This window comes from Solanum verrucosum, unplaced genomic scaffold, assembly GCF_900185275.1.
Source record: "Solanum verrucosum unplaced genomic scaffold, falcon-dt-bn FXZP01000079.1, whole genome shotgun sequence".
NCBI classification, from domain to species: domain Eukaryota; kingdom Viridiplantae; phylum Streptophyta; class Magnoliopsida; order Solanales; family Solanaceae; genus Solanum; species Solanum verrucosum.
Window position 1 is genome coordinate 4,407,481 of NW_026020368.1, and position 15,589 is coordinate 4,423,069.

Genomic DNA, 15,589 nt, shown 5'->3' on the forward strand with positions numbered 1-15,589 from the left:
TGTTGAATTTTTAAATTTATAAATCAAACCAAACTAATAAACCTCGGATTTTTTCAGATTTTTGGATTTTTTCGCATACAAACATATAATTAACTTGTGCTCCAAATATTTCTTTAGTCCAACCAAAATACAATTATCTAAAGTGTTTCTTAAGAAAATAACACAAAATATGAGATGAGTGATGACACTAAAATATTCAATAAAAAAAATAATGAAATCATCATATAAAATAAATATTGCAAAGTCATAATGAAAATGATCATAATTTAAAAGTACTAAATCATGCTAAAATAAGTTTAATAAGTATTAGTTACATTACTAAATATTTAAGGAAAATTAAAATTAGATTATGTATTTTAATTGTCTAAACCAATGTAAAACTAAAAAATCAATATTCAATATTATTATCATTCTTAGTGTATTTTAAAATTATATCAATGTAAAATTTTTTATGTATAAAATAAAATTTTAAAATTACATATATAATGTCGGATTGGTTTGGTCTCGGGTTGGTTTTTTTTAGTTAAAATCAAACCAACCCAAATATAGTCGGGTTTTTTTTTCCAATACCAAACCAAACCACTAGTCGGGTTTTTTGTTCGGTTTACGGTTTGGTTGGATTTTCGATTCGTACACCCCTTGTGCCTTTGTTTGGTTACTAATTTTGAGATAAGATATACTAGTATCAAGTTAGTAATTAATATAGAGATAAACTGTCCCTATCAAACATAAATCAGTAATTTCATAATAAGATAATGAAAATGACAAAAACATCTTAAGGTTCCTCACACCCTTTTTGTATTAAATAAGATGGAAAATAATTTTGTAGATAAGCAATTTTTTTAATGAAATTATGTAATACGGTTATTTTTAATGGAAAGGGGTAAAAGATGCCTCAAATTATACAAAATTAAACAAAAATACTCTTAGTTAATAATTTAATCTAAAAATGCTCCACAGATACTTTTGGGTAAAATATGTCTCTTTCTCTAATATATATATATGATTTCTTTTCTTTTTAAACACATTATTTTTTAAAATAAAATATTATTTGAACTTTTTTACCCTTTTAACATCTCTTTAGCAAATATAAAAGTGGAAAGTGATCTTCTTTTTTCTTAATATGAAATAATAACTCCTTTGATGATATTTAAAGATATTTTATGATTTGAAGCAATGTAATAAATTTTCATATTTTATGACATTATAATTATTGTAGCCTAAGTTTAAAACTAATGATGGTATTAATGAATGCATCATATCTTCTTCACTTTGGAAAGAAATCCTATTTTATTAGGATTTTTTTTTCAAAAGTTATCTGAATGGATTACTATGATGTTATATACATTAAAATTATTGATAGATTACAATATTTTTATATGCTTAAAAAGAAAAAGAAACAATATATTTATTAAAGGAACATTTTTTTACCCAAAAATAACAACTAGAATCATATTTTTGGACTAAACTATAATAAACCAAACAGTAATAAATAATTTGCGTTCAAATCAAACAACCCAATAAAACTGAAAATGGAAAAGATAGAGGAAAAACAGAAAAAAAGTATTCTTAGATTTTCCAGTCAAATGTATGGAGGTTTCCAGGAAATGTGGTAAACCAAAATTATAAATAAATAATGAGTAGTAGTAGTGCTAATACTAACTAAAACTATTTATTAATTAATTAATTAATTAATTATAAAGAGAATCAAGAAGTTCTATATATAAAGATTGTTGAGTAATGCTTATAAGCAAAATAGGCTAAATTTCAGTCAACTGAGTTGTTTTTGAAGATCAGAATCAAAATCATGTCTGAAATTGTTAAACAAAGTTGGAAAAAATATCTAACTGCACTGCAACTCCATCCTCTAAGAACCAAGGTATGTTTTTTTTTTTTTTTTTTAGGAGAATCTTAGTAATTCAGTTAGTTGAATAAGTGAATTTTTCACCTTTTTGGTGAGAGTTTGATTTCCGTATTGTAATACCTATCCCAATCCAATTTCCCTGCCCTCAATTTTTTTTTTAAAAAAAGTTACGTATATGTTTTCTCTGGGTTGATGTATATAATTTTTTTTAATTTTTTTTCAATTTAATTAGGCAATTACTGCTGGAGTTTTAGTAGGGTGCAGTGATGTAATTGCCCAGAAGATTTCTGGGGTCAAAAGGCTTCAATTCAGAAGATTACTTCTTCTAATGGTATTTGTTTAAATTTCTTTATTACTTTTATGTTTTAAGTTCTGTAATCTTGATGATTATTGATAGTTTTTGGTAGGTTAATTATTGTGTTAATTAAATTTAATTGTTTTGGTTGTATGATAATTGTTTTTTTTAAATATGCTTTGTTTGTTTAAATTGCAGCTGTATGGATTTGCATATTCAGGACCCTTTGGCCATTTCCTTCATAAATTGATGGATGTGATATTTCAAGGAAAAAAGGGTAATAAAACTGTTGCTAAAAAGGTTAGACTCTCAAAGTTGTGTGTTTTGTAGTTTTTATCTTTCGCGGTGCAACTCATATGCCTACAACAACAACTGTAATCCGATTACAAGTGAGGTTTGAGGAGGATAGAGAGTACGCAACTGTTATGGCTAAAAATAATACGAAGTTAGTTACTAAAATCAACAGTTTCTCTTTTGATGAATTTCCAGGTTTTGTTGGAACAGTTGACAACATCTCCTTGGAACAACTTCTTTTTTATGATGTACTATGGATTGGTTGTTGAAGGTACGCTAGCTCGTTTCATCTTCAAATGCTAAGTAACTGAATTTCAATCTATTTGGTTTTGTTAAAGTTGATTAGAAGACTATTAGTATTACATTTCACATCTTATTGAGTTTTCTCTGCACAGAGCACGAACGAAAAAATAGCATTTTGTTAAACATTTGATACTCTTGTACTAAGTTGGAATAATACTCTGCAATGTTTTAACTATACTTAGTGTTGAAAAAATGATTCGGTATCTCAAAAAGAATTATTTTGTCTATTAGTAAACGGAAAGATGATTGATTTTATAGCCTTAACATGGCGCTATTAATCCTTTTCATTACTCATTATAAGATGCCCCTGATTTGGTTTATAACAGATCTTTCTATTCATTATTGTCATTTATCTTCTATATCCATCGAAGCTTTAATGACATTGATAGTCTTGTTCTTGGGCTTCGTTTTGTGAATCTTTGTTAGTTAATGTGCTCCTAATTTTTATACTAGAAGGGGGTTGTTGAGTCCAATAGGATACACTTATACCGGGTGAAATATCTAAGGACAATGTCTTTTGACACGCCTCACGCTATGAAAATGTTCGTGATGGAGTATTTTTCATAAGATTTCCAACACTTGGTTGGTAGCAGTAGAAATCCTCATACAGGGTACCCTAATACATGGTTTAATCCAATTAAGGATGAGACAATATATGTTGATCTGTGAAATCCGATATTAAATCTCTCTGAATTCCTTAATGCTAGGCACTTTTCTGGTTTATAAAGTAGAACCATGGAGAGTTTAAACTATGACGACAGAGAAAATATAGCCTGAGAGTTGTCATACAACATGCTGGAGGAGAACTCGTCTTCCTGATGATCTTCTCTGTTAAATTGCCAATGGCTAAGAAATTTAGGTTGTAACCAGTGTTCGTCTAGAGCATTTTTTTGAGAATATAATTAAGTAGATTAAAGTGTGCTCTCTCACGGCTTAAACTTTTAGATGAGATGGTTACACACTTCTAAACACTCTTTGCTATACTGTTGTCACATACGGTATAGCAACAAAGAAAGATAGGCAATAGATTATGTTCCTTCTCGTATGACCATTTGTATATCTGAGCTTTATTTAACAAGCATGACGCTAATTAGATGAAACGGAAGCCAACAATCTTCCTTGGAGCAACTTTTTTAGACATCTTGTAGAAATATCTTGATGCAGTTCCAAACATGCCAGTGGAAAAAGATAAAAAGAACTGTACTATTGATAAGCTACTGCAAATTACCAGCAATAGATCTTTGTATTTCTTTTTGCAGAGGAAATCTTGTTTCCGAAAAATAGTCTTGAATTGTCATTATTCACAGTCAACAATGTAGATGTCTGACACGACGCTAATTCTTGTATCACAGGAAGGCCATGGGGTCTTGTCAAAAACAAGGTTCGAAAGGACTATCCCTCTATTCAACTCACTGCATGGAAGGTAGGATCGTATAATCAAATCTTTTTTCACAAGAAACATGGAGAGAAATTCTGTTTTGTCATACCATATTAGTATAACTAAAACTTAAGTATGATATTATGCAGTTTTGGCCAATTGTTGGCTGGATCAACTACCAGTACATGCCCCTGCAGTTCCGCGTTCTATTCCACAGTTTTGTTGCTTCATGCTGGTGAGTATTTGTTCATGATGCTTTTGTTATATATCCTTGGCAAGTGGAATTTGAGCTAGTTTAGTTACTTGTCATTTCTCACCTTTAAGCAATGAAAGTTCCGTTTTCATCTATGGATTGAACCCTCGTCTTTAACATGGTAGGATACATTTCTACTACTGGACCATTAGTGCTTGTTGGTTTAAGACTTTGATATTTTCATTTACACTCTTCAAATTCATTTTTTGCTAAAAAAAAACGGACCTCTGGAGGTCGGTTTGCACTTTCCTGGTTTTTTGCACTTAAAGGGCCAACCTTTGGAGGTCGATTTTTAAAAATATTTTCTTACCCGGAGAGTGAATATTACTAATGTTTTCCCCTCATTTGGATGTTTAGGGCAATTTTTCTGAACTTGAAGGCAAGATCCATAACAACTAAGAAGGCTTAGAAGCTGATGAAGGGTTCATCTGCATTTTCTCTCATTTGTCTGTGGTGGATGATTATGTTATACTATGTTTCTTGTGGAGGTTGTTTGCTTGGTATAATATGTATTGCAGCATGAGCTCATTATGAATTAATTCGAGTTTCGAGTATGAAAATTAAAGAATACAAGTTGTATCAATATGAGTGTTGTTTTGCCAACCAACAATCTTTCCCTCGAACTAGTACATTACCATGATCCATAGATCAATTTTTGAGATACAGTAAAATTACTCATATGAACGAACATTTATATGAGTATGCATGTGTTGAAGCTATCTTTGGCATGGTATAGTAATATGCTATCACTCTACCATCTTCATACTCGTTTCATCATATTAGATGTTGGTCTATGCCAATCCAAAGATACTCTTAACATAGTATAGTATGATATTATCTGCTTTGAAAATCAAACCGGCACTATATTTCCAAAAAAGACCTAGTCATTAGAACATGTCAAAGCTCATTTTTTCATCATTGTCCAACAAAACTTGTACTATGTTTATCTCCTATATGGCACATCTAAGAAATTTGTGCAAAATAATCATAAACAACCTTGCGGTTTATAAATCTCCTATAAGGCACACCGCACACGTTTATACTATTGAACTTATGTTCCAAAGCACAAGTTCATATACTGAACTTATGTCCCAAGGCACAAGTTATGCCTAAGGCATAAGTTCAGCGTATGAACTTCTCAAGGCATAATGTACTTCTAAACTGAACGTATGTCCCAAGACACAGTTATGTCGTACGAAGCATAAGTTCAATTTTAGAAGTTTTTGCCTTAAGAAGCCCCAAGGCAAAAAGCAAATTCGCAAGGCACGAGTTATCACCTATAAGACATAAGTTCAGCGTATGAACTTCTCTAAGGTATAATATCTTAAAATTGAACTTATGCTTTATATATAGGGCATAAGCTACGCCTAACAATATTTTTTTAATAGTTTTTTCTTTAATTTTAAAGGTATTTTTTCACGTTTTTATTACTTAAAGTGTTGAAGGACAAAAGTTAAAGACCACTTCAAAATAGGGGTATTTCTACGAATGCCCAAAAATCAACATGTGCCTGTTGAAATATAGTCATCTTTTGCGAAGTAGCTGAAAACTAGTTACTTCTTTGGTTCCAAAATAGGTATCATCTTAGCAAAAATCACGTCTATTAAGAAATCAATTGTCACGCCCCAAACTCAAGGGGCACAACTGGCTCCTAATGCCAAAACTCAGGCCCGAGCCGACCCTGCTGAACCATTTGCTACTAGCGCATGGCAGCCACACGCAATCAAGAAATCAAACAAGTATATTTCGGCTTAAAACTAAGCCATCGATCGGCAAGGCCCCTGTCAACTGATCTATAAAAGAAACAGCTACTCCCAGGAGATCATATAAATAAATAGTCAACTAGCACAGAAGTCCTGATTGGGCCGTCGACGCCACCATGATATCTATACCAAAACTAAAAGCAGGTATATATCAATACAATACATCAAACAACTCACAAGCTTCCGCAAACCAACAACATGGGCCAGCATGGCCATAACGCAGCTATAAACCCCACACACTAGTCTTCAAGCCTCTAAGAGTAGTAAAGATTGGTGGGACAGGGCCCCAACCTACCCATAAAGATATATACAACAAAAGGTAACAAACCTCCCAACTCTGGCAGCTCCGGAGGAAAGGGCTAGCCAACCGGATAAAAGTCAATCCTGCTGCTGAGGAGGTCTACTCAGTCGTCTGTCAGGACCTGCATGCATGAATGCAGCGCCCCCAAGGCTATGGGGCGTCAGTACAAAATAATGTACAGAGTATGAAAGGCAATAGACTATGATGAGGTATCCTGATATACTGGAATAATCCAATAAATAAATCAAGGCTAAGATAAGTGTACTGACCTGCTCCTAAATCTAAACTTATCAAAAATAATAAAACATCAACCTAACCAAGCTCCCATAAGCTCGGCAGGTACAAACAACACACAAGACCACTACTCAGGCCCCCATAAGCCCAGAAGGTGTCAATCAACCTATATACCCCTATCAATAGTCCCCTAGCCCCGTAGGCAGTCACATAGCCCTCTTAGGCATCAACATAGCTTATAGACAACTCATAGCCCTCTTAAGCAATAACATGGCCCTATAAGAAGCACATAGCCTTCTTAGGCGTCAATATAGCCCTGTAGGCAACTCATAGCCCTGTAGGCAACTCATAGCCCTGTTAGGCATCCATATAGCCCTGTTGGCAGAACATAGCTCTTCTAGGCATAGATCACATTCCTGCAGCTAACCACAATAGCCCCAACGGCAATAATAACAATCCAACCGCTAAAAGCGAGCAATTTAGTTATAAGCAACCTATACAAATAGCCTTTAAGTCGTGTCCAACATAGGGACGCTACTAACTGAATAAGAATCCCGACAAGGGAGGATTTTATCAACTCGAGCAACCAACAATCAACAATCACGGCTACAAGTATATCAAGGATAATAACCCAAATACATTGCTTTTAAGCTTTAAAGAAACATGTCGTAAGTAGGGCATAACCTTAACATACCTTTTTCGCTAAGTTCACGTGGCCTAATGACTTTTACTCAATACTCCCTCGATACTACAACAAGGTAGGACCATAATCAACACACAAAAATAAAAGATACCATGACAATACGATAAAATATATGTATTTCCGTCGCAAATTGCTATTTGCTGCTTATAAAAGCTAGAGTCGATGAAAGAAGGGTATTACCTCGATCTTAAGGTCGTAATACGCTTCAAAACCTTCAAATATATCCAAACCCTTGCTGTCCCAACACTAAAGTGTGATATGCTACGCAATCAATAAAACAAATTATACTACGATGATGAGCCCAACGCGTAGAACAACTTTCGTCAAGGACTTAAGTCGAGAAAATCTATATTTCACTTGATCCTAGATATGAGTTTCTCTAATTTCTCTGTTTTTTTAGCTTAAAATGGTGAAAAAGGTCGAAGGAGAAGATATATGTAACATTCCATCGACTTAGGGCCCCACCTCATGCCTGCTTGTGCAGTCCCACGAAAATGCGAATATCTCTCTATTCTGAAGTCGTATGAACGAACGGTTTGATGCGTTGGAAACTAGATTCGTAGACCTTCGATTTCATAGCTTGCGGGACCATAACTCTTAATAGATTGAGAGAAAACATCCGAGACATTTGACTCAAATTTCAGACAAATCTTTAAAAAGAAATTTACGGTAACTTTCGCCAACTTTTATTTTGTCACTTACCTAACTTCAAAACTTGAGATACCACACTTGAACACTTAAAATATCACATAACACATCATTTTTAATTTATTACTCACCCTCCTTGTCTTTCCACGAAGATATGAGTTAATTTAGACGTTTTTAAAAGTCGGGGTGTTACATCAATAAATACAATGTGTAGTTACTAAACTATTCTTATTTAATAAATGTTTATTGAAAATTAAACAGTACTAAAAAAATGAAGTGTAAGGTATAATTGAAAAAATATTCTAATATTTGTTTTAAAATTTTAAGGTGATACTTATTTTGAGATAATTTTATTTTACGAAAGCAACACTTATTTTGAGATGAAGGAAGTATTACCTAAAAATTACTATAAGATAATTAAAAAAAAGTAACCACCTTTTAAGCTTACAACATTTTCTTTGGAGTTCCAAACATTTACAAGTGAAACACTAACCAAATATGTATCACGGAGTTCAAAATTTCCTATATGTTTGTTATCGCATATAGGCATTTATAAAAAGCTTTTGATTTTCTTTCTATTTTTCTCTAGGAAGAGGAAGACAGAGTATGATAAAGTTTTATGTTACGACTATTTTTCAATAGTTTGAAATAATTATATATTATCTTATTAATTAATAATTTTATATTAGATTTCAAGTCAGTTATATTTAGATATATGTATTTTTGCTATCAGATACACTAAAATAAGAAGAGAGATGAGTGAGAGAAAGGAGTAATGCGAGCGAGATCCCCAGATACATGCAAACACATGTATTTGAGAGAGGCGAGTGAGATAGGAGAGAACGATCTGCGAAAGAAGCAGATACATATGAATTCACTTGAATACAATGTATCTAGAACAAATTATATCTAATTTTGACTCCATGTATCCGACATACATGTATATGAACATATCTAGACGCCCATTTATATGTATCAAAATTTCAAAATCAAGTAAGATCCGTAATTTTGCAAACTAATGTAAATTTAAGTAATTAGCTCCTTAATTAGTGAAATTCGACAAGTTACCCTTTCTCTTTTGAGTAAATTAACCCACCGGGTCCCTCTTTCTTTTAAGAATTTTCAAAATTGTTAACGTTTCAACAAGAGTTTAGTTACTCAATTCCTTTTCAGTACACAAACTAAACGCAAATATTCCTATTTTTTTTTAAAATTTTTTTACCTTGTCTACTTCAAACATAAAGTAATAAAATAAATAATTGAGTTGTGAATTAAATGATTTTAGTGGTTGGCGGCAATATCACATGGCATGAAGGGTGAGGATTAAAAATCACGTTATTCATGAGCTGCGTTAGTAAGTGAATATATGTACTTTTAGTGCTCATACTTTATATTTACATATAAGTTTGTAGTTATGTGTCTTTTCAAATTCACTATGAATAAAGTTATTGAATTTTAAATTCATAATTTATAAATTAACATGGGGTTTAGACTAAAGCTATTTGCTTTCGTGAACTCGTAAGCTATACATTGATTTGGTCTTTTGTATATATATGTTATTTAAAATTAAAACTTATATAGAGTATACATAGTATTTGTTCCAATGAAAATTGAGTTAATAATTAATATATGTAACCTTTGTGATGATTATCCTTTTAAAATTTACTAATTGAAAAAATATTATTTTGATTCTCGAATTAAATAATTTCAAGTTTGATGGAATCGGATAAGGTGGATATCCAGATTTAAGTTTGAGATATGTACTCTCAAACTTCAAAGTTATTTCTGAAATATTTTACCTTATCTTGCCTACCGAATAGCATAGTTCTCTAATGTTTAGATTTAGTTTAGAAAATTGATTTTGAGATGAGTTAAGTAAACGAAAGCAAATATTCAATCCTCAATTTGAAATCGATGATTTATTGCATTACGGCGTATAAAATTATTTAAGAAACTTTTTAAAAGTAGCAATAATTAAAGCATCTTTTTGGCTCAAATTTAGCTCTTTAGCCATTGATATTGAGGAGTATAGGGGGAAATTATTTTTTCCTACATTAATTGAATCCAATGGCTTTATATATATACAATATAAAATAAAATATATTTATCCGATTATGAAAACTTTATGCCTTTTAAATAACAACGCAATAATGGAACTGAAGGTAAAAGAGTAAAACTATAGTTCAAAATTCAAATTAATAAAATGTGACCACACATTGTATAAATGCTCTTTTGATCACACAATAAACTCAATTTTTAACTTGGGCAATTATTTAGAAGCCGTAACACTGCTGAAATATCAAAAAATCATATTTCGTTGGAATATAATTAATACATTTTCCAATAATTGAATTTATCATATTAAAAAAAATCACACAATAAACACGTCATTTTATTAATTACTATTTTTTAAGAACTAGACTTATCCAATTTTTCTATTTTACTTTTCCCTTTTTATTTGTCCATTTTGACAAATCAAGAAAGGACAATTTTTTTTTACCTATATACGCTCAATTAATTAATTTTGCAAAAAATAGAATTTCTTGAAGATCTTAAAAAGTATGTTGATTCCAAAGTGGAATGTAATTAGGGAAGGAGGGAACAACAAAAAGTTGAAGATATTATTGTGAAGTGTAAATAAACTGAAAGAACGGTACTTGTATACTACTCTCTATGTCCCAATTTATGTGATATTTTTTGTTTTTCGAGAGTAAAACAACTTAAATTTGACCGAAAATTTGTGAGTGGAATCTTTAATTTTTTTTAAATGAAATTAATATATTTGTAAACTACGTAAAAAGTATTATAAGTCATAATAATTGACAATTCAAAATAATTAAAAGATATATGGAAAATTTACACTAAAAAATAGACTTGTTTAAATTTTAAAATTCGAAAAATGTGACGTAAATTGAGATGGGGGAGTACCATTTACGCTGAAAATGGCAGGCCAATAAAACTACTTCGTCCTGCGAGACATTGATTTCTATGGACCAAAAAGTATGACAAACAGATTTAAATACCACTTGTAGTCTTGTTCGAATTTTAAGAGTCAAAAGTAATTTATTTTTTACGGTAATTTCTTCATATGTTTTTTTCTAAAAAATATCAATTATTGTAACTTTTATATATATATGAAGATTTTTTATGCTCTATCATTAGAAGTTGTTTATGTGATGTATAATTAAGGGAAGACATTATTTGTGTCATAAGATTTTAGTACCTTTTAATTCTTTGTTTGGTTGCAAATTGTGGGATAACTTATCCTATGTTGTTTAGTATCAAGGATACGTTATCCCTACATATGGGTGTAATAGTAATATTGGAATATCTTATCCTGAAATAAAATATGTAACATAACAATAGTATCCCCTTAAATCCATGACACAATCACACAATTTTTTTTGAAAGCTAAATAGGATGATTTATTTTTTAAAGAATGAACAATTAAAGCTTGCAAAGAAAATATTAAAAAATAAAATAAAAATGGAGGATATTTTTGTAAATAAATAAATTATTCTTAGAAATTATACAATGACTAATAATTTAAATATGACAAACCAAACAAGTAATAAAAACTTATCCCAACATAACTAATCACATCCTAACTTGTTTTCGAATCAAACAACTCCTTGTAGTTTAATCTGTGAGAGTAGATAGACTAGTAACCATTTTCACCAGCTTAGTGTTTAATCAATCATATAGTAGTAATTACGTTATAGATGACTAAATTTCTTTTTATAGTTTATATGTGAGAGAACTTAAACTCTTTTAACACTGAAAACAAAATCATTTGTGCTACCTAGTCATAGTCTCATAGATTATGCTAATTAGACAAAAATGTCTCTTCTTTTTAATTGAAGAGTACAAGTTCCATAATTGTTTTTGGTATCTATGCGGCTTACGGGTAGTAGTTGAAGCTATAATACTTAAAGCGCATCAATGCGACAGCAAGAATGTAAAGTACCTTACTACTTAACATACAAGGAAGAATATATGCATATATAAAGCCCTTTAATTTGCCTCTTAGTACCAAGGCAATGACTTTAAAATAGAGAAGAAAAAAAAGTTGTTTAATTCACATGAAGATGATGGGCAAGGGAATGAGGATAGGAGTGTTGGCATTGGTTTGGATTTGTGTCTTAGGGGGAAGTTTGGTTCTTGCTAGAGATTTAAAAAATGAGGATGAGAAGTTTTTTTGGATGGGTAAGGGAGGTGGATTTGGTGGAGGGTATGGTAGTGGGGTTGGAATAGGTGGAGGCATGGGTAAGGGTGGTGGAGTTGGCAAAGGAGGTGGAGGTGGAGGAGGGTTTGGTAAGGGTGGAGGCATAGGAGGTGGATATGGAAAGGGTGGAGGCTTTGGAGGTGGATTTGGAAAAGGTGGTGGCATTGGAGGAGGATTTGGAAAGGGTGACGGCATTGGAGGTGGATTTGGAAAAGGTGGTGGCATTGGAGGAGGGTTTGGTAAAGGCGATGGCTTCGGAAAAGGTGGCGGTATTGGAGGAGGGTTTGGAAAAGTTGGTGGCTTTGGAAAAGGTGGTGGCTTTGGTAGCGGCTTTGGAGGAGGATTTGGAAAAGGTGTTGGCATCGGAGGTGGATTTGGAAAGGGTGACGGCATTGGAGGTGGATTTGGAAAGGGTGACGGCATTGGAGGTGGATTTGGAAAAGGTGGCGGCATTGGAGGAGGGTTTAGTAAAGGTGGCGGCATTGGAGGAGGGTTTGGAAAAGTTGGTGGCTTTGGAGGTGGATTTGGAAAAGGTGGTGGCTTTGGAGGAGGATTTGGAAAAGGTGGTGGTATTGGTAGCGGCATTGGAGGTGGATTTGGAAAAGGTGGTGGCATTGGTAGTGGCTTTGGAGGAGGATTTGGAAAGAGTGGTTGGATTGGAGGAGGGATAAGCAAAGGTGGAGGAGGATATACAAGGGGTGGAGATTGTATTAGCAAAGGTGGGAGCATTGGTGGTGGCGTAGGCGAAGGATTTGGTAAAGGTGGTGGCATTGGCGAAGGATTTGGTAAAGGTGGTGGCATTGGCGAAGGATTTGGTAAAGGTGGTGGCATTGGCGGAGGATTTGGTGGAGTTGTTGGAGGGGGATTCGCTAAAGGTTATAATGGCATTGGAGGTGGTATTGGCAAAGGCGGTGGCATTGGTGGAGGATTCGGTAAAGGCGGTGGCATTGGGGGAGGAGGCTTTGGCAAAGTTGGTGGATTTGGAGGTGGAATAATTGGAGGACATCACTAAAGTTAATGTCTTCAGTTTGCATGAACTCAAAACATGCAGGACTTGAATATTTTTAAGAAAAAGATTGGTTTTCTTTTCAATAATTAATTTCCATTTGTGTTATGTAGCACTAGTATTTGTTATTCACAAATTATCAATGAAATGAAATCGTACTTGATTAATTCTTCACCTATTCATTCGTCTAAATATATATTTTTTGTTTTAATTTATGTGTCATAATTTTTTTTAAAATATGTTTTGGAAAGAATGTCATATTTTAATTTGTTTTTAACTAAAAGTAATTTGACCTTAGATTTTTGTTTTATCTCTAATGAATTGATTTACCGTCACAAATTACATATATAATACATAATACTACATGTAATGTTTGATGTTATCATGCACTCGTCAAATGCGTCAAGGTGAAAGCATGAGAGTACGTACTTTCACTTGCAAGAAAATGGTTGAGTAAATTTATATGTGCAACACAATTAAAAAGTGTAGTACTTAATTATAATTCTATAACAATTATATTTTAAAAAAAATCATAACTTTTATCACCAACAGAATTATTTCATGAGGCAGTACTCCGATTACATATACTTTCCAAGAAAAAATAATATATGGTGGTGGAGACTAATTAGGGTATGTAGATTTTGATTTGATTGCTAAATCGAATCGAATCGAAAAAGATATTAATAATAATTTTTCGCTATTATCGGATTATCAATTTAATGATTCATTCATTCTTATAGTAAAGATTTGAAGATTTGGTTGAACATTTTCTTAATCTTTTTGTTTCTTTAATTCCTTGTTATGCTGATTATTCAAGTGTACTGTAGTATATTATTCCATGATTTTAATCTTGTTTATGGGAATGTTTATTATTAAAGTTTGAATTAAAATCTCTTATTTTTACTTATGTATTGAATGGTTTTTATTTCTAATGAAGCATAAAACATAAAATAAAAATGAAATGTAATATTGTCTAGCTCTAACAATATGTAACAAACTTTATATAATTCATTATATCATATGTGTGACTCATTATATTTTATCCATATGTACTACTTGATAGAAGAGCATGTGGTTTACCAACATGGAGAAGTTTCGGGTTCGAGCCTTGAATATTGAGAAAATCCTGTTAGGAGCACTATCCTCTAATGGATCCTATAATACACAATTTGAATGTAATATGACTCCAAACACCGGACAAAAAAAAAAAGCATATGGTTTCAGCTGAGGCAATTTTTTTGTTTCCATTTGGGGGATCACTGCAGAAGTGGATACCTCTGATGAAATGAAATAGGTACCTTGATAAAATCTTTATCTCTAATTCTTAATTGTGAATTTCAATTCGAGTTCATAAAGTTATTTTATATAAATTAGTATTGATTTTTTTCACTCATATCAAAGATATCTTATTTTTACTCCAAAAAAAATAATATCAAATAGACCTAACTATCTTACTTCCAATGGAACCAAATTCTATCTCGAAGAAATTTATCTAAATAATTCATCTTCCATCTCCATCTTAATTGACTTATCAAAAATACTTGTTTTTTACCTTGCTTCATAATGAAACTTTGTCATTGCTAACAACAGATTTTTATTAAGTTTAAAGAATGGATTTTCGCAAATAAACTCCTTTTTTAGTAAGTATTATTGCAAAAGATTGATAATTTATTGACTAATCTAAACATGAAAATTTGAATGATTAGGTGAAGTTTTTGAATGAAATGCTTGAGTTCAAGGAAGAAGACGAAGTCAATTTTTCATGTACATAATACATAAGTGTACACGTACCTCTTATAATGTTGTATAATATTATATATTATTTGTATAATATCGTATATCAAGTTTTATAATAATTTTTGTAAAAAAGATGTATGAAAAATTGTATATTGTTATATATCAGATGTATAATTTATGTATATCAAATTGAATTTTGACTGAAAATTTATAATGTAAGTTTTGGGTTATATCTTGGTGAAGTAAATTACATAATTGTATTCTCTTTTTTTGTAATTCTTTCCATTTAATTTATATTCTTTATATTACACAAAATGACTAAAGATAAAATTAATTTCAAAATACATACACTAGATTAATTTAATTAAAAGAGTACTCTTTTCGAAAATGAAAATGAAATGAAATATAGCACGTGCAAAGAGGCAAAATAGTTCATAAATATTCTTAAAATAAAGAAAAGTAAAATAAAACAATAAATCTTATTCCCTCCGTCCCATTATATATGTCACCTTTTTACTTTGCACTTACATTAAGAAATGATGTAATGCCCTTCTACTCTTGTTTAATTTTTTTGAAACTCAAGTT

At 31.6% G+C, this 15,589-nt stretch overlaps 3 protein-coding genes across 3 annotated transcripts in view; all 3 read left to right on the forward strand.

Annotated features, from left to right (window-relative positions):
• Positions 1-15,589, forward strand: part of LOC125838141 (signal recognition particle 14 kDa protein) — a 325,612-nt gene that overhangs the window by 20,811 nt on the left and 289,212 nt on the right. The gene's annotated exons all lie outside the window — the stretch shown is intronic.
• Positions 1,734-4,987, forward strand: LOC125838134 (peroxisomal membrane protein PMP22). Its single transcript, XM_049517192.1, has 7 exons — positions 1,734-1,879; positions 2,097-2,195; positions 2,358-2,459; positions 2,649-2,724; positions 4,109-4,179; positions 4,284-4,369; positions 4,745-4,987. Exons 1-7 carry the CDS (start codon positions 1,808-1,810, stop codon positions 4,794-4,796), a joined length of 558 nt encoding a protein of 185 aa, XP_049373149.1. The 5' UTR covers positions 1,734-1,807; the 3' UTR covers positions 4,797-4,987.
• LOC125838025 (glycine-rich cell wall structural protein-like) lies at positions 12,128-13,273 on the forward strand. The gene has a single exon (XM_049517077.1). It carries the CDS (start codon positions 12,128-12,130, stop codon positions 13,271-13,273), a length of 1,146 nt encoding a protein of 381 aa, XP_049373034.1.